The sequence below is a fragment of the Alternaria metachromatica genome, assembly GCF_023757995.1.
Source record: "Alternaria metachromatica strain BMP 0045 chromosome Unknown scaffold_10, whole genome shotgun sequence".
Lineage (NCBI taxonomy): Eukaryota > Fungi > Ascomycota > Dothideomycetes > Pleosporales > Pleosporaceae > Alternaria > Alternaria metachromatica.
Window position 1 is genome coordinate 459,668 of NW_026055501.1, and position 22,370 is coordinate 482,037.

Genomic DNA, 22,370 nt, shown 5'->3' on the forward strand with positions numbered 1-22,370 from the left:
CATCCGCGTTTCCCAGTCTTAAGCCATCGCAATCTATTACCCATCGGAATGGCAAGGCCGACTCCGACGCTAATACCAGCAATGTCAAAAGCTTCTTTCGTGGCGTTATACACAATGTTCGAGCTGCCTCGAGAACCCGGTCTAGGTCGTCCTCGACGCAGATGTCGCTCGTTGAGAACCATAGCGATCGGCCGGGTGCGAGCGAGGATAGCCTACAAAGTCAATTGCAGGCATCTGACATGTCTCAACTGGGCGATGACACATTTGACACGCCATATCGTTTCCCTACTGCATCCCAGGCCCTAAGCGCGACTAAAGCGTTAGCTTCAGAGAATCAGGCCAGAAACGGGCAGTCATCCATGGCTGATCCTAGTTTCTCAGCTCATGCGATAGTCCCCAATTCTGACGTCGACCCGTATACGCTCGAGTCGCAAACGGCATTTGGAGCCGTGTCAAAGCTATTACCACCGTCGGCTACAGTCCGCCCGCGTGAACGGTCCTCTTCTGTGCGTCTTGTGTACCCGGAAGCACGCGATGGGGCGCACGATGGCGGTAGCGCTAGAGTACCAACGCTGTCAAACGAGGCCAACAACACTATCTCAGCTGGACACACATTTTATGGTGCAGGTAAGAACAACCATTCACTCACAGAGCATGACCACGCGACTGAGGCTAGTCACAATGCGAGCTTCTGTAGTACCATGTCCACTTCCTACTCGGGAACAGTAGTTGGTGTCGATGTCGACCTTCAGCACGACTTCCCTCATCCAGTGCGTCCCTCGCGTTCGCCCACACCTATCGCGCCAGTATGGTTCACTCCGCAGATGGCCGAGCTAGAACGGCAAGCTTCACTCTCTGAGTCACCTCCGGAGCCGGATCAAGTTGCTGAGGCAGAACCTACGCGTCGCTCAATCACCTCATCCGCATTGACGTCTTTACTACCAATAGCTGCAGCATCGGGCATCGTTCGCCCCAACTACGACACACCGAAGATTTCATTCTTCTCGCCGTCCGGCAATCTCATCCAGCCAGAGGGCAGTTCGACGCCAGGCACTACGAGCGCTTCGGACTTCAGCGGCTCACCCACTGCAACCACATCGTACTACGATAACAAAACCACACCTGCAACCTATCGTGCGTTCCCGAAAACGACATGCCTGCCACCCCCAAGGCCCTCTTTGAGGCCAATGACCACACCACCCACATCCTCGGTTCCGCTCCCTATGCACCTACGTTTCCATCACAACTACAAACGCCCTGAGCAGTCGCAGATCGACTCTACGGTTGGCTCCATAGACTCGTTCATCTTGCCTGCACCGTTAGTTCAAGGCTGTGACGGCATAGCGCAAACCGAAAGTCTTGCGCCTTGCTCCAGACCGCGTCATTCGTACGAGAAGCTGAATGTACGCCCGCGCTACAAACCTCGCAGATCAGCTCGATCATTCGCCGAGGACCTCAAATATGAGGCGAGGTTCCACAGAGCCCGATTGATCACGGCCATCATCGCAAGTTGCACCTCGTCTGGAAAAGGAAGGGTCCTTCGCAAGCGAAAGGCTGCGAACCGTAGAGCCGCAGCAACCGCATACGTTAGCATGCCCCGAAGCTGCGCAGGTGAGGCTACAGCCAGACCTAGTAAGAAACGAGTACACCCCCGTCAACCCACAGCTCGGCGCGAAGTAGGGGTCCTCGGACCGCTTGCCGGGCACATACTGCGGATTTGCTTCTGCCAGCCATACGACGGTGCAGGCAAGACGACGGCCAGCGGCGCTACCAACAAGACGTGCATTGGCAAGAGCAGCAACCACACAGCAAACACGCAGAGCTTATCGAAGAAGGAAAGCCCTCGCTCCAACGCGAACGACATCGACGTGGATGCAGCCTTACCCAACGCGCGGGTCGTGACCGGAACCGAACGGAAGGTCAGCAACACCGTACGCCAGCGCACCACGGTCCGCAAGGAGAAGAGACACTCGTCCACCGGCTCGAATCACCACTCCAGAACGCGCAGTGACAGTGCCGTCAGCGTGGGTGTGGCACCCAGCACCGCTACCGCGCGTGGCTAAGCTGACGGGCTAGACCGCATCCGTTGTGACAGCTGCCACACAGGTGCGTGCGAGTACGTGGTTGTTCAGTTCGGTACCGACGTACCACAAGGAAAGCGGGTCTTGTCACATCCCATCAGAAACAGGCATTGCGGTCGTCGCTGGAAGCGGTATAGCTTGGTAGTATGCTCGTTCCGCTTTGGGAATTTGCGAAAGAAGGAAATGGACACATTCGTTACTGCTTTTGGATACGATGGAAAGTAGGATTACGCGATATGGTTAGACGTATGTTGTTAGTTGGCTCGATGGAGCCCTGGAGGTGTGTGTGGGGATGGTAATGGGTGGGATCGACAATGTTACTTCTTTTCTGAAAGGGATGGGTTGTTCCACCAATTGTGCTGCGGAATGACTCGACAGTCGTTCTTCCTGAGGACTGCAAAGTGATGTTGCTTTTGCGTATCGTTCATGTGTTCTTCTGAGATGTGAATGGTGTGCATATACGCTATCATGATGGTGCTTAAGGACAGGGGCGGCTACTCCACTTCCCCACACGGAAGAAGCAAACAACAATGCCGGTCTGACGTCTTCTTTGCTTTGATCTTCCAAGGGGATGCCGCGCTGCATATCGGCAACTTGATAGTGCATACGCAGATAACTTCAAGCATCACAACCGACGTCAGGTTACAGCATCCCACGCCTGGCGAGTAGAACGCACCAATGCAAATTACTCGCGAGCTTCAACTGTACAAACTCGTATCGAGAGTAACGCGTCAAGTCCCGATGCCGGTAACCCAAGCATCACCGCACGTGTATTGTTGATATTGCTGAACAAAATGAAGCGGCCAGTGAGACGTTCCGAACACTATGATAAAGACGTAGTAATTGGAAGAGAGACCCGGATATCGGCGACCTACTCCAAGTATCTGGAGCCGCCAAGACATGACAACTACAACGCAGCGGTGTACTCCGCTGCCGTCTGTCATCCATCATCCACACATACACATACATACACGCGAGGTGCTGAGAAAGCGATATGCACACCGATAACCAACATAATTTGCTCTCTACCTCGGCGTATGTCTACACGCTAACAGGCCGTCGGGTTCGTGTAAGCTCTACAACGCTTGGCTATAGAGCAGGAAAACGCATGGAAGTACCGCCTAGAACTGCCGCTTGAGCGACCCGAGAAACCATATGCAGGTACTGCCCGGTTGAGTAACAATGCATCCGAGCCGAGGAGCTGAACCCGGTCAGCTCAACTAAGCACCGTCTCCCTTGCGTATATCAGAGAGACCAATAGTTGGCTATACGCGACCATCGAGATTCACGCATGAAAGTCGCGTATTAAGCGTATCCGAATCCGAGAAAACGTGGTTCCCGGTAAACAGGTTCGAAAGCAACAACAAACGCCTCACTTTCTTCTCCCACGTAGGGCGGACTCGCCGAGCTCCGCGGACTCATGCAGCTGACGACAGATTGGGACATTGGGTAAGTCGCGAAACCCCATGGATGCGTCTTGTTGGTGTTTGTTGTGGTGTGGTGTACGGCTGTAGTACTTCATCCAACCCCCCTGCCCGTCACGGCACTCCCGACGCCTCACGCCTGCGTTATCGACCCAGGGCGTCGGTAGCGGGGGGCACCGCTCATTCCGGGTCAAAGGATGTAGATCCGTCCCCATTCGAAAACACGTGCATATGCCCATGACAAGCACCGAACGAGAACTTGAAAACCTGGAATTCTTGTTGCTGATCACTGACCTCGAGGTCGCTACGAAGGATTACAGCCAGGGATAGGCGAAAGCGTATGTGCGTGTCGATCATGTTCCTCTCTCTCGATGTCGTGCAGCAAGGGCGCGGTAGCTACATACAACGGTGGGCGAGTGGGTTTCGAAAGGACACGGTGACGAGAGGGTTCGGAGTCCGCGGGCATGAGGATGCGAGGATCGGGCTTGGTGGTGACTGGCTCAATAAGGGTTGCTGGACTTGTCGGCCCAGAGGTCTTTCCAAAATTGGCGGAACCCATACTGCTTCTCGCGGCGCTCATCTCGCACGCGGACTGGCCCTCCAATAATGTTGTCGAGCACGCTCTTCTGGCCGGAGCTCTGCCAACTATCTGCTTTCTTGGGCGGTTTGCGTGCGCGTTCGAGGATGGCCCCGGCGAGCTGGGGCGCGACGTCGGCGAAACAGGAGTTCAGCTCGCGCTGCAGGTTGTAGTAGGGTCGTTTAGCTAGCTCGGGTGCGAGGAGGTTGTAGCTGCGCGCCTTGTCGTTGAGGTCCTTGATGGCGACTTTCCAGTAGCCGCCTTCGATACGTTCCCAATCTGGGTCGCGGAAAGGGTACGGTGCTGGTGCGACTGTTGGTTCGGGAGCTTGAACAGGTACTTCCATGGTTTCCGTGGTTGTCTCTGCTATGGTAGCTGCTGCTGGGTCCTGCGCTACAGCTTCTGGGGAGGCATCAAACGTAACCTTTGTTGCTACGACTTGTTCCGTGACTACTGGCTCCGCGTTGGACCCTTCATCTGAGTCTACCTTCAGTCCTCCAGACAAGGTAATTTGTGACATGTGCCCGTCATCGTCAACAGTGGTGAGGGTCTCTTGTTGTTTCCTTCTCAGAGGGTTTGCAATCAGCTCTGCCTTTGCGAATGCCTCAGCTGTCTTGATCTGGTCCAGTAGCGATCCGCCCTTGCTGGCTATCACGCGCGCAGCGTGCCTCTTCCAGTCCGCCCGTAGTCGAGTTCTGAACTTGCTTGCAGCCGATGTGAGCTCTTGCTGCTTCTCGATCCACGGCGGTACAATCTCTTGTTTTTGTATAATCTTGTTCATAAAGTATTCGGTCGTGTCGATGAAGGGGCTCGATGCGTTATAGTCTCTTTCAATGTTGGCCTTCTTTCCACGCGGGATGTTCTTGAATTGTCCACGAGCGATGGCATCTTCGATTCTCTTATTCGCAAGCGATGCGATCCCTTGGATAGAGCCAGGAACGATGGTGCGCGCACCTGGTTCGAAGCGGTCTTTGAGGTCCTGCAACCGCTTCTCTCGGTCGAAAGCCTCTATACTCTCGTCTTCATTGATGGAAGCGTAGACGGTACTCCTGTCGCGTGCGTTGGCCAATCTCACGCCCCGCCCCTCCTTGCTCCGAGCATGTCCGGTATCAATGGACTGGGGTATAGGAACACCTGGCATCTTGGCTGGTCGCCCGAGTCGCAGCGGCTTATGGGCGTCGTTCAGCATGCGTAGGCTCGCATCGTGGATGGACTCGGTGCCGGTCCAGGCTTCTGTTGTGGCAAGCTCGCGTGTGTGGCGGGAGGCGAAGGCGGGCAGCTCTGCTTCAGACGACTTGAGGTTTGCAGATGCGATTCGCTGTTCGAGTTGTGCCTTGAGGTCTGCACTGAAGCTTGCCTCTTCCACAGCTTTGACGGCGCCATGTCCTCCCGACTCCAGCGCGTCTTCACTCATTTCTCGCATGCGTCGCGTGAATGCGCCTTCCTCCTTTTCGGCCTCCGCGTCTGATCCATGGCCATTGTTTCTTGTGTCTTTATGCTCCTGTCTCCCGTTATCTTCATCTTTGCGCTGTGTTGCCGTCTGCCCGTATCGCCTCAGACGCCCTGCGGGCGCGGGTCGGGATGGAATGAAGACATTGGATCTTCGATTCGTGCGCAAACAGCGTGCGCAGATGTACTGTCTCGGAAACGCAAATGCGGGCATACAGGAGAGTCGGCGAAGGGAGATGGGGTGTTGGAGGAGTGGCGGCGTCGAATTCTTAGAAATGGCCATCTCACGTCATGACCTCCAGGTTTAGCGCGAGTCTTATCGATAACAACCAGCCGAGGCTCCATCAAAACACCAACACACCTTACACTCAGACTGCATGCATACACTGTCATGACTTTATAACGGACACCTAATGGTACATTCAGACAGGGGTATATACTCAAGAGAAGCCAATCATTCATACCTAGCCACCCGCACCACCTTCAGCAACATTCACCAGCAGATCTAGCAAAGTATGCCTCTTTTCCTTCTCGCTTTTGATCATACACATCGCAGTAGCCACAAATACCTGATACAACCTACTCCTCTTCATGCGCAAGAGCCTCGCGCTTTCCGTCTCTTCCTCTTCCGTCCCGTTCTCACTTCGAGGGGGCATATCTGGCGCATATTCATCAACCAAACGCAGTATAACAGCATCGAAGAACTCCATAGTACCACTCTTTCTACTCGCAACAGACGACGTGTACACCCCCAAGCATACCTCCTGTGGCTTCTCTTTCTTCTCTTCAGTGACGGGTAGCCTAGCGACTAGCTTCAGATGGTTGAATCGCAACAAGACACCACACGTTCGAGTCTCCTTGATAGTACCTGTTCCTTTCCAGAAAAAGTCAATACCGACATACTGGAAATGATAGCATCTCGTGTTACGAGAAAGAGGGCTCTTCCACCTTAGATACACCACCTCGTCGGCTGTCGCAGGTTCTTCTAACTTGCCATTCGTCCTGGCAATAACATCGGGATCCCGTCCTTCGCCAGTCTTACGCATGTTTTTCACGGAGCGAACGTAATCCTTGCCCGTCTCACCCCACAATCTCCACGTCCGCACTTTGTACCCTTTGAGCTTGTGGTGATCGCCTTTCAGCGCTTTCTCGTCGCCACCGTTGTGACGCCATGGTACCACGCCGCGTGGGTCGAGTATGCCGGGGGTGGATGGGAGGAGTTGCAGTGTGTACTCTTTCCAGAAACATCCTTCGTGTATCAGGATAGCTGGCTGCGCGGTGTGCTTACTGCTCCCGGTGTAAAGTACTTGAGGCGGTACGTGGAAGGCGAGGTATGGTCGGTGAAGGAAGAAAGCATTATCGTCTGGTTCTACACTAGATAGTCCAGCGTCTTGACGCTCTCTCTCCTTCTTGCGTGTAGCCTTCTGTTCTTTGATCGTTGGGCCAGACCGTCGTTCCAGATTGGGATCAAGGACTGGCGTAATGCTTTTATGGCACTTATGCTTCTCGTAGATGTGGAAGATCGACTTGGTCTCGGTGCTAGGTGGTAGCTCGAGGTCGTCTTCCATAGGCAGGCGAGTAACCACAACACCTTCAGCCGGGGTTATAGACGTTGTATTGGTTGCAGTGCCCTGATCATGTCAACATCTGTTCAGCGAGAGGCTGTCGGTATCAGCACACATACCTTCGTATCGTCCGCTCCGCCAAGCCTGATTGTACCAATGTCATCTGACTCTATGACAGTCGTCATAGCTCTTCCTCGCGATGTTCATCTTCCTACATATGGAGCCTGGCCTGTGAATCTGGCTAGCCACTCCCTATATGTGGTGGTTTTGGTGGTGACCAGATGATGCACGACGGTCGCGCCAAGCACTGTTGTGGAGGCTGAGCCGCTCGCATTGCTCGTGTTGATGCCATCTGCTACATTATCCAATCAAAACCTTGTAACATCTGTTTTAAGTATTACGTGATGGTTCGATTGGCCACCGTTTTGCTAAGAAGTTGTGTAAGCACATGCAAACTGCTGAGGCAGATTTGAGGCAGAGTTCACACAAACCTGTCCAGGCGCAACACCTCCCAATGGCATGCACAGTGCACCAAGACTCTTGTGCACCGTAATGTGGTGTTTTTCGAGATTCCTCAGCAATATAATATGCCATTCCATGCTATTTACTGACTCTCAAGCACCCTCTTCGCGCCATCGCTGATGCGCTTAACCTCCTCGTGTCCCTTCTTCACCACCTCCTCCATCTTCTTCTTCGCCTTCTGGAGGTCGTCCGGTAGCACATCGCGATTCAGCTCGAACTTCCTCAACTTCTTGTTGTGTTCCTGGCGTCCTTGCTGTATCAGCTTGTCTGCTCGCTCAGAAGCTTTGACGGCCGACTCGACGGCTGCGCGACGCGATTCTCCCGTTGGCGGTGGGAGCGGTACTTGGATGGTGAGTGGGTTCGAAGGTTCGGGCGTGAGAGGCGTGAGCGAGTGCGGTGAGGCGGCGATGGCGCTTGTGACGTGCTTGACGTGCTGTGTGGTGTTAGCATTTTTGGTGTTGTCGTAGTAGCGGCTTTACCTACCGTGTCTTCCCCGCAGATGACATTGAACATTCTCCCTCTGGGAACAACCTGTGCGATATCCCCAAGTCTCACCGTCTCTTTGTTTCCTGCCGTGCCCAATTGCACTTTCAAGTTCTCCACGATTTCGGGGTTCGTCTTTCCTCCACTGCGCAACTGACTAAGATCGTGTGTAAGCTTCTCCAGAGCCTTGAGGATCTGTGCCTCCAGGCCTGAGACATCGTATGCTTCGTCGGTGGGTGTCAATGGGCCCGGGTTGCTGACGGGAGGTGCGGAATCGGTTCGCGCATGGGCTTTGTTCGCTTTACCGGCTTTCTTCTGTAGTTGTGTGCTTATAGAGAAGCTCCGGATGGCGTGTGACGAGCATTGTGGTGTTGGGCGCAGTAGAGGCCTGGGTGGTGTGAGTGGAGGGGTTTGCGCAAACCAGCGATTGAAGCTTACAGACTGCGGCTTGGCGCCTCAATCGACCTCGAAGATGTGCACAACGGGCTTCTTGAGCTAAGACGTAGTGCGGCACGTGGTATGGCGGTGCGAGACATGGTTGCTGGTATATGAGGGTGATGGCTTGCTGGTGCAGCTGTTTACGCGGGCGGAGGCACGGACAATCTTCCGCACGCGACAGGGACGTCATCGCGTTCCCGAACATAATCACTAATCAAGCACCCATCCATGGATGGACTGCACGTAACTTTCGGTTCTGACTTTCGGTCCTGACTTCCATCCCCGCATTGCTGACAGGCAGATTCCTGGTTCACATCATTGCTTATCATCAAAGGCTAAATACAAGGATAGATCACGGCATGTCTCTTGGAGGCATTTCGACAGGCCTGTCACCCGTCAAAGGGTCCCGATACCAGTTCTCCTCCGGGTCATCCAAGCATTCCCCTACCCTCACCAGCTTGTATCCATGCGCCCGTGCGTTGTCAATCATGAACTGTGTGTATCTATGCACGGTACCTTCGTGGGTGTCGTGCGCCAGGCCCAACCAGGCCCGAACCCCGTTACGGTTCTTGCCCTTGATCTTCTCCATAAAGTTCTCTTCCGTGTAGGTGTAATTACCTGCCCAGTCTCGTCCATCAAGGTCGGCTGCAGTCTTTCGGCACAGTCAGTTCGGTCCTTCACGCTGCTCTCTGCAAACTCACCACATGGTAGCCGAGCTCTCCCATTTCGGCCTGGCATTCAGGGCCGCAGATGTTGAAGGGCGGGCGCATGTAGGTCGGGAAAAAGCCTAGGATGTCGTTGAGGACAATCTCTGCTTTTATCTGTTCGTCTCTGCGCTGGTGCGGAGTCATTTTGTCCAAATCCTTGTGACCCCAGGTATGCCCCGCAATCTGGTGTCCTTCCTTGTATATTCTTCTAATAAGCGCAGACCTCTCGTCGAACTTGTGGGCTATCAGCTCCCAATACAGATTGATTGTTCTGATATAGAACGTCGCTTTGACGCCGTTGGCCTTCAGGATGTCCAGCAAATCCGCTGTCCACTCCCGGGGACCATCATCGTACGTGAGGGCAAGAGTATTTTCCACTTTGCAATTGAAGATCTTCGTTCCGTAGGGAACAGCTCCCAGTTTGGGCCGAGGCGTATCTGATGTATTGAATCCTGGAGGCCATTGGGTGCCATCGCATGCTAACCCATGGTCCCAAAGACACGCATGTTGACCAGCAAAGTTTGGATGTGTCATGCGAATGCCCTGTTTGAAATGATGAGTAAGACGGCAGTTGATGTATCAAGATCTCAACTACTCACGTCTTTCGAGCAGCAACGGCTACACTCAGCTTGCTGAACTCCTGGTCCACATCTTCCGTAGTTGATAGTCTCAACGTTGACGAGTGGATTTATCACCGGGCATACATTTCCCAGTGGAGTGTAGTAGAATGGATGGTAAGCCCCCAATGCACTATTCATGATGAATTGGATATCTGGATGACTGATGCGGCGCTGTCCAGCTTTTCTACATCCGTTCCGATCATAGCAAGGCCGTAAGCCGGTTGCACAAGCTTCCCTCACGTCTGTTCGCCGCGTGTTTGAGTTTCCATCGGTGGTAGTGCAACAGCTCACCGCTCACATCCGAACCTCAGGGGCCAATGTCCCAAAGCGCCGGTATCGACTAAATAAACGCCCGTTAGGCCCGATCTCCAATTGTGCAGACAAAATTAGCCGGTCTTGACTTGGGTACCGAATGCGAAGACCGGACGATCACTTCCTCGGGCCGATTACGAAATATGGCGTGTATTACCATTAAGTAGGCGAAAACCGTAATGTACAGAAGATGGCCAGCCAAGCAACCAATAGAGCCACTTTGCGAATGCGACTGAAGATGTGTCGGCCTCTGACGCCCGCGTCAGCTATCATCGGTTCCAGACTTCAATTCGCACATCTGCCAAGGTTTCCAGAACTGTGTAATCTAAGCCAGGTTGTTTCGCCGCTACGACGATGGCGTCAAACGATCTCAAGACGTCAGGCTGCCAAGAACCTTCTTCCAATCTTGATACTTCGGGTATCGCCTCCTGGTTCACCAGAGGATCGCAAAACATGAGATCTACCTCTCCCGACTGTCGCATGTAGTTCAGCAACTGCAGGCCAGGCGAATGTGAAAGGTCCGACTGGCCAGGCTTGAAACCGACTCCGACGACAAGAAGCCTGGGGCGGTGTGTCGAACCATGCTTCTTGTGGCACTCGTCTAGCATAGTTGCCAAAAGCTGGCTGGCGATTCGCGACGGTCGCGACATCATCTTCTCGTGTGCTTGTTGAAGGAGCGGCAAATTGCACGTCGACATGAAGTAGATCGGGTTGACCGGGATGCAATGACCCCCGATTCCCAATGAAGGGTACATGGGCAGGTACCCAAAAGGTTTGCTGGCGGCTGTGCGTGCCACTTCGAACGGGTCGATCCCCAGTCCCTGGCAAGCGTCTGACATCTCGTTGGCGTACGCAATGGCTATCGTCCTTTGGCAGTTCTCGTACAGCTTTGACATCTCCGCGACTTCGGGTTTGCTGACAGGGATCACAGTATCGAAGACCGTCTCATACAATCGTACAATGGCATCCAGCGAGCCCGGGGCAATGTCGTCGAGCCCCGAGACAACCTTTGGTATTGATTTAGGCGGCGGCTCGATTCGACCTGGGTCGATCCTCTGGTGGGTGTCAGCCAGTCGTCGTTCTTTCGGACCAAAAAGTCATCCTACCTCTGGTGACATCCCAGCAAGGATGCCGCGCGATCCGGCCAGCGGCCCAAGCAGTGCTCTTGTCATGCCGACAGCAACGGTACTTTCTATGACCACTATCGACTTTTCGGTTGCGTAGCGTTGCAGCATGTCTATTGCGCTGCGAACATGTGAGGAGTCGACTTGGCCGTTCAATCCCAGGGTGGTCGGTACGCAAACGAGAAAGTGTGCCGCGTCTCTCAAATCAGTCTGATCGGTTGAGAATTTGACATTGTCTCTCCGGGAGTGCTTCAAGCGCAGTCTTTCTATTCGAGGAGCAGAGACGTCGTACCCAATAACCTGGTAAGCGGAAGAGAAGACTTCCATGAGATGTTCGCCGACATATCCCACTCCGATGATCGCAACAACGGAATCCTGATCGTACTTCTCCATGGTAATTCCGTAATCCAGTGATAATCCGTGGTCGTACAAACTGTGATGTACGAAATAACAAGCTCAGTAATCGGGAAGTCCGAGAGACGACATGGTTTAGGGACGAGGTATATATTTGAACTCGCTAAATTACTCCTATCTTGATACTCTACTGAACGCACAATCCCACTGAGACAGGACCGTATTGCGATGGCAAAATTTCATCCGGTATTGATACACTAGCAGCGAGTCTCGCTACGCGCCAAGTCTTAGCTTCGGTACTACCAAGTATTCCGAAGCGGTCCGTATGTTTGGACTCACCGGTGTACCTCCGAACTAATGCGTGTTCAGCATGAAAAATCGCCACAAAAATGTGTTTTAGGAAAGCCACGCACGCAGGCACAAGATGTTACGCCGCCTGGAGGTACCTCGGTGATCAGCCCTGTCACCGTCCCTGGCGTCCCTGCGTTACACCGCCTGAAACTGCGTCGCTAGTCGACGTTCTAGAGATTATCCAAACTTTCATGGTGGAGATGCTTAGTTTGATGCTCGTACCCTGACACATTGACCCTGAAGTCCAAAAGGTACATGGCGTTTGTACAAAATACTAGAATAGCATCTTTCGCTCCTGCAGCACTCGCCGTTCACCACATCACAACACGGGAATTCCTATCTTCTCCCCATGAAGATGGATGTCCTCAATACAGCGAGCTCGGGCGCTCAGATTGCAGGCAATCTCAAGAAACGATCGCGCTTTTTCTCCTCCAAGGTTCTGAGCAGCGCTATCGAACATTTACCTGATGTGAATACGGATCGTCTCAGGATTGAGAAATATGTAATATGGGCCATCTTAATACCATTCAAGTACGTGGATCAACGCCATCACTCCCCAATGCGCAAGACACGAGTTGCTAATAGATCTACTCAGCCTTTTCATAATGTACATGTTCGCAAACTGGGCAAAGTATTCCTGGGTCCTCTTCCCAAACCTAATTCTTCGAGCCGTTGTGGATATGATCGAAATCACCATGGTCATCCATGCCCTCATTCGAAAGCGATTGAACCCACCTAAAATCACGATCCCCGCAACACCGGAGAGCTTGGTCTACCTACTTTGCTGCTACAACGAGTCGTATGAAGAGATGATGAATTCGCTGGTTTCGCTGGCTGAGCAGCAGTCGCTGGCTGATCACAAGAAGGCTATTGTCGTAGTTTGTGATGGTCGCGTCAGCTGCAAGGGCATGACCAAGACGACTTCCGCCCATCTGAAAGAAGATATTGTTGAGCGCCCGACTAGCACGTTCATGAAGGAGGCGTACACTGCCTGGGACGACGGCCCAATGGACATTGAAATTATCAAGGGCGAATTCCGAGGGCTTCCAATCATCTGCGTTATCAAGAACGAGAACCGCGGCAAACGAGATGGCATCATCCTCATCCGGACGTTCCTGAACAAGTATAACCAACGCGAGACGAACCCCGATTTGAAGATGATCTCGCCCAAGCTTTTCGCCGAGCTCTGTGGCTTCCTTGAGACCCAAGCCATCCAGAAAGTGGACTATGCTATCGGAATAGACGCAGACACCCGATTCGACACCAAATGCATTCACAGCCTGATGCAGACCGCAAGAGAAGGCGACGAGATCGTGGGAGTAACCGGCTACATCCGACCAGACCCGATTGCTTTGGGAGGTTGGACAATTTCGTATCTCTATCAGAACGCCGAGTACATGGTTGGCCAGCACCGGCGTCGCCTGCGCCAGAGTCTCACAAGTGGAAAGGTGACGTGCCTGCCTGGCTGCTGTCAACTACTGCGAGTCTGCGAGGAGACAATGGGCGACTTCATCCTGGGGAAATTTGGATACTATCCCAAGGCTTCCGATGGTCTGTTTCGAACCGTCCGTTCCATGATGAGCGAGGACAGAGATCACGTCTGTCTCGTCATTGCACATTACGCACACGTCCGGACGCGTGTGAACCTCAGTGCGCGAGCGTATACTACTGCACCCACCACGCCTTCGGTCTTTGTCAGTCAACGCCGTAGATGGACGCTGGGGCCGCTCACAAGCGATAGTCTCCTCCTCAGCCGCAGATCGACGGGCTGGATGGAGAGGGCGTCTGCTTTGGCTTCCTTGACGCATTGGGTGCAGAACCCAGCGCTTCTCATCTCGAGATTCTTCCGTACGTACCACTCTGGCTGTGAATTCTGAAATCTTCCTAACAGATTAATAGGTGACCTGGACGATCGGACCATATTTTACATCGTAGCTTTCGAGTACTACCGACGCGTCTTCGACTTAATGGTCACCCTCATATCATGCGATTCGTTCATCGATGTTGTCCAGACGGTCATTGGCTGCGTTGCCTATACCTGGTCCGCAGCCTACGTCAACGTCTGCACGCAGTTCTACACGCTGTGGAGGATGGACGATTTCCGGTGGGGCAAGACGCGCATAGCGGTTGCGGGCAAAGAAGAAAAGACGCACACTGGGTAAAACCGGGCTTCCTGGACTTGACGATCGCGAACACAAAGAAGATACCAGGCTTCCTGGAAGAAGCGGATGGGGAGATTGGAGAGGTTGGGCGGTTTCTTTGTTCCTCTGCCTAAGGGTTCTCGGCCCCTGGCTTAGTTTGCGCCCTGTCGCATGCAGCCAATCGGGTCATAGATCGTACGTCACCCTCCGTAATCAATAATCATAGATATAGAAACGACTTTTAGAGAAACTTTCGACATCTGCATGCGTGTTTCATGGCTTTTTCTGCTTTGCTGTACTTTTGATGCAGCCTCGTTGGCGTGACAGGTTGGTGGAAGGTTCGGATGCGATCATGCCGGGCATATGCGATCTTGGAACGACCTCTTTGTTCCTTTTGCGACAGTATGACATCTTCCCTCATTGCCTTGGCTTACATTGTTGCCAGGCACGGTATTGATCGCCCCTTCATTGCCGTCCTCCGTCGTACAGTTAGTGTGCTTACACCGATCGCTCCTTGCAGTTCGCCCAACACAGATACTACGCGCGAGGTTCGCTGACTGCTCGCCCTCAGGTAGTGGAAGTCAAGTTGACCGCTACTGCAGTAGCTCTTATGAAAGCGCGCCCAAATGTACTACTATGTACTACTTGAAATGAGGCTCAACAGACCTTGGCGTCGAGTCAGCGTAAGGTTTTCGCATTCGTCTCAAGCAGATGAAGGCAGCCCTGTCAACCACAGCCACGCCTGACATCACTGCCGATCAACAGCGCATCACACCAACAACACCCGGCTCCGCCTATTTGCTCCGTCGCGCAATAAGACGTCTGCGCAACCTAGACTTGGTGCGCAATATGTTTGTCAGAATTTAGAGCCGCGGCATGTCCGTCGCGATGGCAATGCGATCATGTGTTCCGTATTTCCGTGGCCAGCGCGAGAGGCTTACTGCGGCCAGCAGCCCTGAAAGCCTCGCTGTGCCCACCCAGCCCAACCGCCTTGTTGCCGGTCCCGCCACATTGGAAGGGCGGCAGAGGTTTGTATGAACGTTACATTTTGCTATAACGTCTACCCGAAAGCCGGTTCTGCCACTCTATGTAAGGCAGCAATACCCCGGGTTTCTTTCACGCCTCTTGCTGCCACTCACCCGTCTTCTCGCCCACGATCGGCCCCACTTTGTCGACGCGCTCTCACTTCATACGCGACGTGAACGAAGTCGCCTTACATGGCTGCGTACTCAGCTTCGCTCTGATCTGAGAATTGACAAGAAACAACAATGGCACCGCTCAGCACCATGGACATGCTGGCCATGGCGAAACGATTCCCCGGAACGGCTACGACGCGTACCTCGCCACCAAACAGAGAGAGCATGACGACCGAGGGCGGTTTTCTTGAGGCATGGGCTCAAGGATACAATGTCGGCGCTCTGATCATTCTCATTTTAATCGTCTTCTGCAACTACCGCTCTGGCATGTGGCTTCACAAGCTTATTCTACTTGAGGTATGTCTCGGTGCTGCTCTCCAGGCGAATTGCTTCGTCGTATATACCAATTACTAATCCACTCAGCTTGTTCTTGCCATCTGGCACGGCACCTTCATCTTTGTCGACGACCCGAGATATGGCTGGTACCTCAGCGCGACTGCGACCCTACTCTTCATATCATACTTCCTCCATAACGTCGTCTCGTGGCTCAAGATCCGACCTTTCTTACCACTCTGGGGATCTCGTTTCTTCATCATCTCGCTTATCTGTGTTCAACCCTTCTGGATAGCCGAGGCGTGGTCGAACTTTGCCTACTTCAATCAGCTTGCAAACGGCTCCAACATTAACCCTCGCATGAGGCCGTGGGAGGCTCTACTCCGCGATCCCTGGTGGATCTTCACGACATGGAAGCTGATACACGCCATCAAGAAGACCTACGCCTTCAGTCTCTGGACTCTTGTCGGTATCAACAGGAGGTTTGGTGTCATGCTAGCATGCATGATACTCTCCATTGTTTTCCTACTCACCGACGTTGCTGTCAGCGCTGCGAAAGTCACAGCAAGTAGCGGCATCAACCCATATTGGCGGTTCGCCCTCGTTTTCAAGTGCGCATCTGATACCATCTTCCTCGACGACTTCAAATCTGTCCTAGACGATATTGTCGCCCGCAAATTCACCTCCGGCGATGACTCAGGGCGCCGCCGTTCGATAACTGGCATCAGCCGCCCGAAGAGCTCCCGCTCGACCTCCCGTAATGACGAGTTTATCGAATGCAGCAACCTTGAGCGACCCGACATGCCGTCACATGGTTTTCAGCCCAAGATGACGGCACGGTCGAAATATCGCTCAGCTTTCTCCAAGAACCACAACGTACCAGAGGTCCCGACCATCCATATACAACATGCTGAGACCGAACAGCCACGGAGCCCAAGCCAAGATAGCTGCGATAGTCAAGGTCCTGTGTTGCCAAGGCCGGCGCATACAGTTTATCGCAACCCGGAGTTGCGGGCGAGCGAAAGCGATGGTAGCTTACTCATCGGCAGGCTCGTCTGATGAGCTCGAGGTCTGCGAGACAGAATAACATACATTGGGCGTTCTTGTGAACCTCATCATACCTTTCGACAGCGAACGAGGTGTCGCATTCCCCACCGACCCAATCAGGCATGCTCTTGGGCATTCAAAAGTTCTTGAAAACTTTGGATCTTCGAGCACTTGCATGCATGATGCACTTCTTCTTTTTGGAGCGAGTGATGGCACAAAGTGAGTCTCAATTAATCGTCTCCGACATGAACGCAGCTAACACTCTTACTAGAAGCACAACACACAGCACACTTGCAAGTCTCAGCATTGACTCGATGGCGCGCTGGGCGCGATAATGAATGATGCCTGTGAAAACGACGGCAAAAGCGATAAGAAGACGGAAGATGGAAGAGACATGGCGTTCTGAAGCGATGATTTGCATGATACCCTGACACGATTCTATTTACACACACCACGACGGTAATTTCATAATACTTATTCCTTATCATATCTATACAGCCTTTTCTTCTCCTTCCAACACGCTTGGAGGCAATCCGCTTACACCCATGATCGGTGCTAAGACGTTCGGTACTAGATGATTGGTCTTACATGAGCCAAGCGCTGGCTTGCTGCTGTGGTAGGGCAGAGTCGGGGAACACAAACGCCTACTTCAGCTCTTTATATGCTCACCGGAGGGAATGGAAACCCTCCGCGGGTGGCTTGGCACATCGGAATGGATTCCAAAACTTCCTCGGAGGGTTTGCCAAAGGAACTCGCACGCCATTTTGCTTGGAAGGGATTTTATCTAGGCACGAACGCGTGTTGCCGCGGAGCCTGATGCTTGGAGCGTTATATCAGCCCGGGTAATGCTGCGTGGACGAAAAGAAAGAGAAGTCACGCGCGGAGCATGACTGCATAAAGATAATCATGGTGCTTTTGCAACCTCTCTAACACATTCGCTTCGATACCCAAACAGATATTGTGTCTACCAGCCCGCTGTAGCAAGACGATCTAGTAACTCTACCGACCATGTCGTCGTCAACAGCCCCCTCCAGCACTCCTACCACACCAGCATGCATCACTGCCATCCCCGACTCGAACGGCCACGTCCCACCCTACGCCTGCAACGCGCTCTACCAATACAACCCCTCGCTCGCCGCCGCCATCGTCTTCACTCTCCTCTTCGGCCTCCTCACAGTCGCGCACATCGGCCTCGCAGTCTTCCACCGCAAACGTTTCTGTTGGGTGCTCATAACCGGCGCAATCTGGGAGTTTGTCTCCTTCATACTCCGCGCGCTCGGCACGCGAAACCAGCAAAACGAAGCGTTGGTTATCTTGTCTACACTGCTCTTCCTGCTAGCGCCGCTGTGGATCAACGCTTTCGTGTATATGACTGCGGGCCGGCTGGTGTACTTCTTGCATCCGCGGAAGAAGCTATGGCGTATCGAAGCGGTCAAGATAGGACGTTGGTTTGTGGGGCTTGATATCTTCAGTTTCATTGTTCAGGCTGCGGGTGGAGTGATGATGAACCCGCAGGCTGGTGCTAAGACCAATGGGTACGGGAAGAACGTGTACATGGTTGGCGTGGGTGTTCAGCAGGTTTTCATTCTTATGTTTCTGGCGTTGATTGTTAGGTTCCATTTGGATATGCTGAGGGTGGAGCGCCAAGGTCGCGAGGATACGGAGAGTGACCGAAGGGCAGGTACGGTGCGTTGGAAGTTGCTGACGTATACGCTGTATGCTGTCCTTGTGCTCATCACGACGCGTATCATCTTTCGGTTGATCGAGTTCTCGGCTGGAGTCAAGGGTGCGACGAACGTTCTCGTTGGCACGGAGGGGTATGTGTTGGGATTGGATGCTGTACCGATGGTGCTGGCTCTGGTGTTGCTGGCAGCGGTACATCCTGGTATCGTCTTGAAAGGGTCTGGAAGCGAATTTCCGTCGCGCAAGGAGAGGAAGGCGGCCAAGAAGGCCGAGAAAGAATCGCGCAAGACTGGTAATTACTTGCTCGAAAGTACCAAGAGTGGCCCTGTAGTGGAAGAGAGTATGCGTATGGATCGGGGGGCAAGTCACGGTGTGTGAGTGGGTTGAACAAACCTTTGTAAACGGTAAGGCGCCACAGAATTACTAACATTTTCTACGGCATATTTGGAACACACCTGGATTCTGCGGCAACATGTGTACTTGTAAAGACGATTAATAATTAATAATTATTCTACCAGATCTTAAGGGAATGAATGTACCTCGTGACGCACGTGGCCCATTGCCAAAAGCGATGTATTGCATGGGAAAGAGCCTCTGAAACACGCTCTTGCAGTATTCGTCAGTTTCCATGCAGCCTCAACCAACTTCATCAAATCTCCCAGTTGATGGGATGCCGACCGGTAGTGCTTTCTGCTGGTTCGATAAGATCTTCAGATATCCATTCCATCTCCCTTGATCTCCGCAAGGGTTCTGATTTCATCAGAGCAGCGCGAGTGATGTGGCTTGACAAGCCGAGTACCAATGGATTTGCCGTCGACCATGCGTTAACTTCTTCTAGCGAATCACTTGTACTGAACATGTGGACATCATCTGACATATCCACGTTGTCTAGATATATTCGAATCGTGGGTGCGCCAGGTACTCTCCAGATATCGTCAATCCAGTGCGCCTGTGGTATCTCACCAACAAGCCATTCAGTACTTCTGAACCAAGCTTCCAGGACAACAGGTGCGAATCTTTGCAGTGCGTCGAGAAGCTCAGAAACGCGTACACCTTGATCGTTTCTGATCCTAAACAGAAGTGTATTACGGCCGTTCGGATGCGTTTTCCAAAAGTCGTCATGGTAAATGCCTAAAGCTCGGCAGGGTGGTGACGTGACGTGCATAGACCCAAGGGCATCCAGCAGGGCTTTGTTCGAGAGGAGAGGGTTGAGCAGAAGTGTTTGCGGGCTTGCCGCTGCCCTCAAGCAGATCTCCCATCTACCGAGACGATGCTTGCTCTGGTGTTCTTCCGCGAAGAGAGCTTCAAGGTATGGGTTCACCTCGAACTGGCTCAGGTCCAACCAGTATATATCTGTCTCACGAGATACACGTACTCGGTAATTCCAAGGAAAGGCATCGCTGGGTTGGGTACTGTCTAGACGATTGAGGGTCTCAGACAAGGGACCGGGGAGGTCGCGCCTCTGAGCACACTTGGCGGGGAAGTATAGAGCCCCGCTTCCTTTCCCGCCCCACTTCTCGTAGACACGTTCGAAATCCAATTCAAATCTTTTCATCTCATCAGAACTGGGCTGGAGAGGTGCCATGACGTCTTCATCGATAAGCTTTCCGTGCTCTGCCGGCATGCAAAGCGGTGATGCCCGGAATGGGACAGCGGTATGGCAACTGCTGATAACGGCCATTGCGCTTCTGTGCCAGCCCTTTGATACGCGCAACGCGCGGATTTGCGCCACAGGTCCAGCGAAATGAAGTATGGCGTCTAGTAACTCGGGGATCCGGAACATCCGATGTTCTGTACTGGTATAGCCTCTAACACTAAGCTCCAAACAGGGAAGAGTGTCTTGTGTGTTTGATACCGTGCAGCGGTAGCTGGATATACGTGTCTTCACCTGCCGTTCGACCTGCTGTCTCCATGCTTCGACTGCTGAACGCTCTGTACAAGAGTAGGGTGGCTCTACCTTCGGGCGCTTGTTCCAGATGTCGAAAAGGTCGTGCAGTTCATTTTCGGTTGCTATATTCGAGGAATGGGAGGCCTTAGGGTTGTGGTACTGTCCGTAGAGTGACCGAAGTAATAGCATTCGAGGTTCTTTACTCCATGCGAGTGCCCCCTCTGGCGTAGAGCGGTAACGGTGTAAATCAGCCATATCGTTGAGGGTATGTGAACTTGCAGTCGGGACGCGGCGGTGTTATCTTATGTACAGGCCAGGTATGCAAGCTCAGTACATCTGTCCTTCGTGTGTTCCACGGTCGCTGGTACCGTCGATGAACACCCGGGCCCGATGGGTGCCTTGACGCTAACCAGAAAGCAGCTAGCGTTTCAACAAACTTCCCGAGACCAGCCTCCCATCTTCTAGATGGCTCAGCATCTTGTACAAGGAAAAACCTAAACACGTACCTCCTAGGAGTCTACATTGCTGTGGGGAATGTGTAAGCTTCAACTTTTATACTAATGTATACGGCAGAGCACCTGTTCAATATTTTTCTTTGTATGACGTGTCAGCCCTTTTCACGGCACGACGTCACGGCCTCGAACTTGTCAACGCTTTCACTTTCATAACACGTTGCAGTTGACGCGCAAACTGCGAGCTTGGGTTATTATTGCGTTTCAAGAGGCACACATGTATGCTATTGTCTCAGTGGACACAGGACTGATGAACCGTGCGAAGACGCAACCTCAAGGTTCCCGCTGCATCTCGGAGGGAAGCTTGACGACAGTCATTTGCAGACTTGTGAGTCTTCTTTAAGTTATCTGTTGATATCCACAGCCTATGACGACAAAAGACCTTTGTAAGTACTACCTTCCAGCTGTATTGCTAAACGCTAACGCCTCTCCTAAAGATATCCAACGAATTCTAAATTCATGCATATCAAAGTAGACTCCACTGAGACCCATCTCTCTCTGTGAGGGCTGCACGCAATGTTTTGGTTGATAGATGCCGGTCGCCTACTGTGATGTGGAATAATTGTCCTGAACCATGGTAGGCAGGCGATACACACTGTTCTGGCCAATGCGACAAGCTCATAATGTAATTCCAAGAGATTTATATCCTCAAGCCAGCGCACCCGCGCTTGTTCAGACCATTCTACCTTGGTAGCAATCACAGATAATCGATGCGACAACCGTGCACTACTTCACTTCGATTGCTCCATTTCGAGAAAGTGCGACCAGCGACAATTCTCACTCTCACCTTGTCACATACCACCCGCCTTGAAACTGAACTGAACCCCCCGCGACTTATAACACACTCGCGAATACTTCAGCTTTCTCAGATCCAAAATGACAGTCTTCGCAAGCAAAGAGATGTTCAACAGCCTGGGTCTCGAGCAGGTCCAACAGTCGCACGCGCACGCATCGCAAGATTGCACCATCTGCCGCCATCCTCTCGCCCTTCACCTTACGAAGAGCAAGCCCATGGAGTCTAAGCTCCACTCTGCTGTGCGAATCGCCGCCTGCGGCCACATTATCGGCCAACAATGCCTAGACGCCTGGCTCGAAGTCGGTAACACATGTCCAACATGCAAGCGCCTTCTCTTCGAACCTACTGGCGACCCTATCACGCAGCAAGACATCAACAACATCCTGCGCACCTTGGGCCCGCAATACGGTGAAAATGCGATCATGGCCGTTGTGGCGCGACGCGTCGCCCGCCAGGAACACGAGCATGCGCGAATGAGACAGGCGCACGAGATTGAGCTGGAGAGGATGAAGGCTGAGGAAACAGAGGCTAGGAATGATGCGTTTACGCTGTCGAACGACGATTTCTTGGATAGCGATGAGGACATGGATTTCGAAGAGGAGGGGGAGGATGACGATGAGGACTTCGAGGCCGAGGAAGATGACTCAGACTTGAGCTAGCACCTCCTACTGAACTGATATCATGAGAAGGCCAGTATGTGCGCGTAGCTAAGAGAGTCTTTGCGAAGCGATCGGAGCTTTATGAGTGATAAAGTGCCTCCGATGATATCTGGAATTACTTCGGTGAAAGCAGGCACGTAGTGAATGGCTGTGATGTCTTGGCCACAA

The 22,370-nt window shown here is 52.8% G+C and overlaps 10 protein-coding genes across 10 annotated transcripts; 5 read left to right on the forward strand and 5 right to left on the reverse strand.

Moving 5' to 3' along the window:
• Nucleotides 1-824: 824 nt before the first annotated feature.
• J4E83_005272 (uncharacterized protein) lies at nt 825-2,063 on the forward strand (the record flags this gene model as incomplete). Its single annotated transcript, XM_049332191.1, has 2 exons — nt 825-1,134; nt 1,435-2,063. 2 exons carry the CDS (start codon nt 825-827, stop codon nt 2,061-2,063), a joined length of 939 nt encoding a protein of 312 aa, XP_049188642.1.
• A 1,942-nt stretch (nt 2,064-4,005) lies between these two features.
• Nucleotides 4,006-5,824, reverse strand: J4E83_005273 (uncharacterized protein; the record flags this gene model as incomplete). The annotated part of the gene is made up of 2 exons (XM_049332192.1): nt 4,006-5,683; nt 5,820-5,824. 2 exons carry the CDS (start codon nt 5,822-5,824, stop codon nt 4,006-4,008), a joined length of 1,683 nt encoding a protein of 560 aa, XP_049188643.1.
• A 171-nt stretch (nt 5,825-5,995) lies between these two features.
• On the reverse strand, nt 5,996-7,281 carry J4E83_005274 (uncharacterized protein; the record flags this gene model as incomplete). The annotated part of the gene is made up of 2 exons (XM_049332193.1): nt 5,996-7,162; nt 7,273-7,281. The coding sequence occupies 2 exons, from the start codon at nt 7,279-7,281 to the stop codon at nt 5,996-5,998; spliced, it is 1,176 nt and encodes a 391-aa protein (XP_049188644.1).
• Nucleotides 7,282-7,700: 419 nt separating this feature from the next.
• Nucleotides 7,701-8,637, reverse strand: J4E83_005275 (uncharacterized protein; the record flags this gene model as incomplete). Its single annotated transcript, XM_049332194.1, has 3 exons — nt 7,701-8,051; nt 8,102-8,489; nt 8,540-8,637. 3 exons carry the CDS (start codon nt 8,635-8,637, stop codon nt 7,701-7,703), a joined length of 837 nt encoding a protein of 278 aa, XP_049188645.1.
• Nucleotides 8,638-9,216: 579 nt separating this feature from the next.
• J4E83_005276 (uncharacterized protein) lies at nt 9,217-9,734 on the reverse strand (the record flags this gene model as incomplete). The annotated part of the gene is made up of 2 exons (XM_049332195.1): nt 9,217-9,698; nt 9,731-9,734. The coding sequence occupies 2 exons, from the start codon at nt 9,732-9,734 to the stop codon at nt 9,217-9,219; spliced, it is 486 nt and encodes a 161-aa protein (XP_049188646.1).
• Nucleotides 9,735-10,447: 713 nt separating this feature from the next.
• J4E83_005277 (uncharacterized protein) lies at nt 10,448-11,695 on the reverse strand (the record flags this gene model as incomplete). Its single annotated transcript, XM_049332196.1, has 2 exons — nt 10,448-11,233; nt 11,285-11,695. The coding sequence occupies 2 exons, from the start codon at nt 11,693-11,695 to the stop codon at nt 10,448-10,450; spliced, it is 1,197 nt and encodes a 398-aa protein (XP_049188647.1).
• Nucleotides 11,696-12,362: 667 nt separating this feature from the next.
• On the forward strand, nt 12,363-14,169 carry J4E83_005278 (uncharacterized protein; the record flags this gene model as incomplete). The annotated part of the gene is made up of 3 exons (XM_049332197.1): nt 12,363-12,538; nt 12,603-13,855; nt 13,907-14,169. The coding sequence occupies 3 exons, from the start codon at nt 12,363-12,365 to the stop codon at nt 14,167-14,169; spliced, it is 1,692 nt and encodes a 563-aa protein (XP_049188648.1).
• Nucleotides 14,170-15,416: 1,247 nt separating this feature from the next.
• Nucleotides 15,417-16,676, forward strand: J4E83_005279 (uncharacterized protein; the record flags this gene model as incomplete). The annotated part of the gene is made up of 2 exons (XM_049332198.1): nt 15,417-15,641; nt 15,708-16,676. The coding sequence occupies 2 exons, from the start codon at nt 15,417-15,419 to the stop codon at nt 16,674-16,676; spliced, it is 1,194 nt and encodes a 397-aa protein (XP_049188649.1).
• Nucleotides 16,677-17,672: 996 nt separating this feature from the next.
• J4E83_005280 (uncharacterized protein) lies at nt 17,673-18,725 on the forward strand (the record flags this gene model as incomplete). Its single annotated transcript, XM_049332199.1, has 1 exon — nt 17,673-18,725. One exon carries the CDS (start codon nt 17,673-17,675, stop codon nt 18,723-18,725), a length of 1,053 nt encoding a protein of 350 aa, XP_049188650.1.
• A 2,898-nt stretch (nt 18,726-21,623) lies between these two features.
• J4E83_005281 (uncharacterized protein) lies at nt 21,624-22,202 on the forward strand (the record flags this gene model as incomplete). The annotated part of the gene is made up of 1 exon (XM_049332200.1): nt 21,624-22,202. One exon carries the CDS (start codon nt 21,624-21,626, stop codon nt 22,200-22,202), a length of 579 nt encoding a protein of 192 aa, XP_049188651.1.
• Between the last annotated feature and the right edge of the window lie 168 nt (nt 22,203-22,370).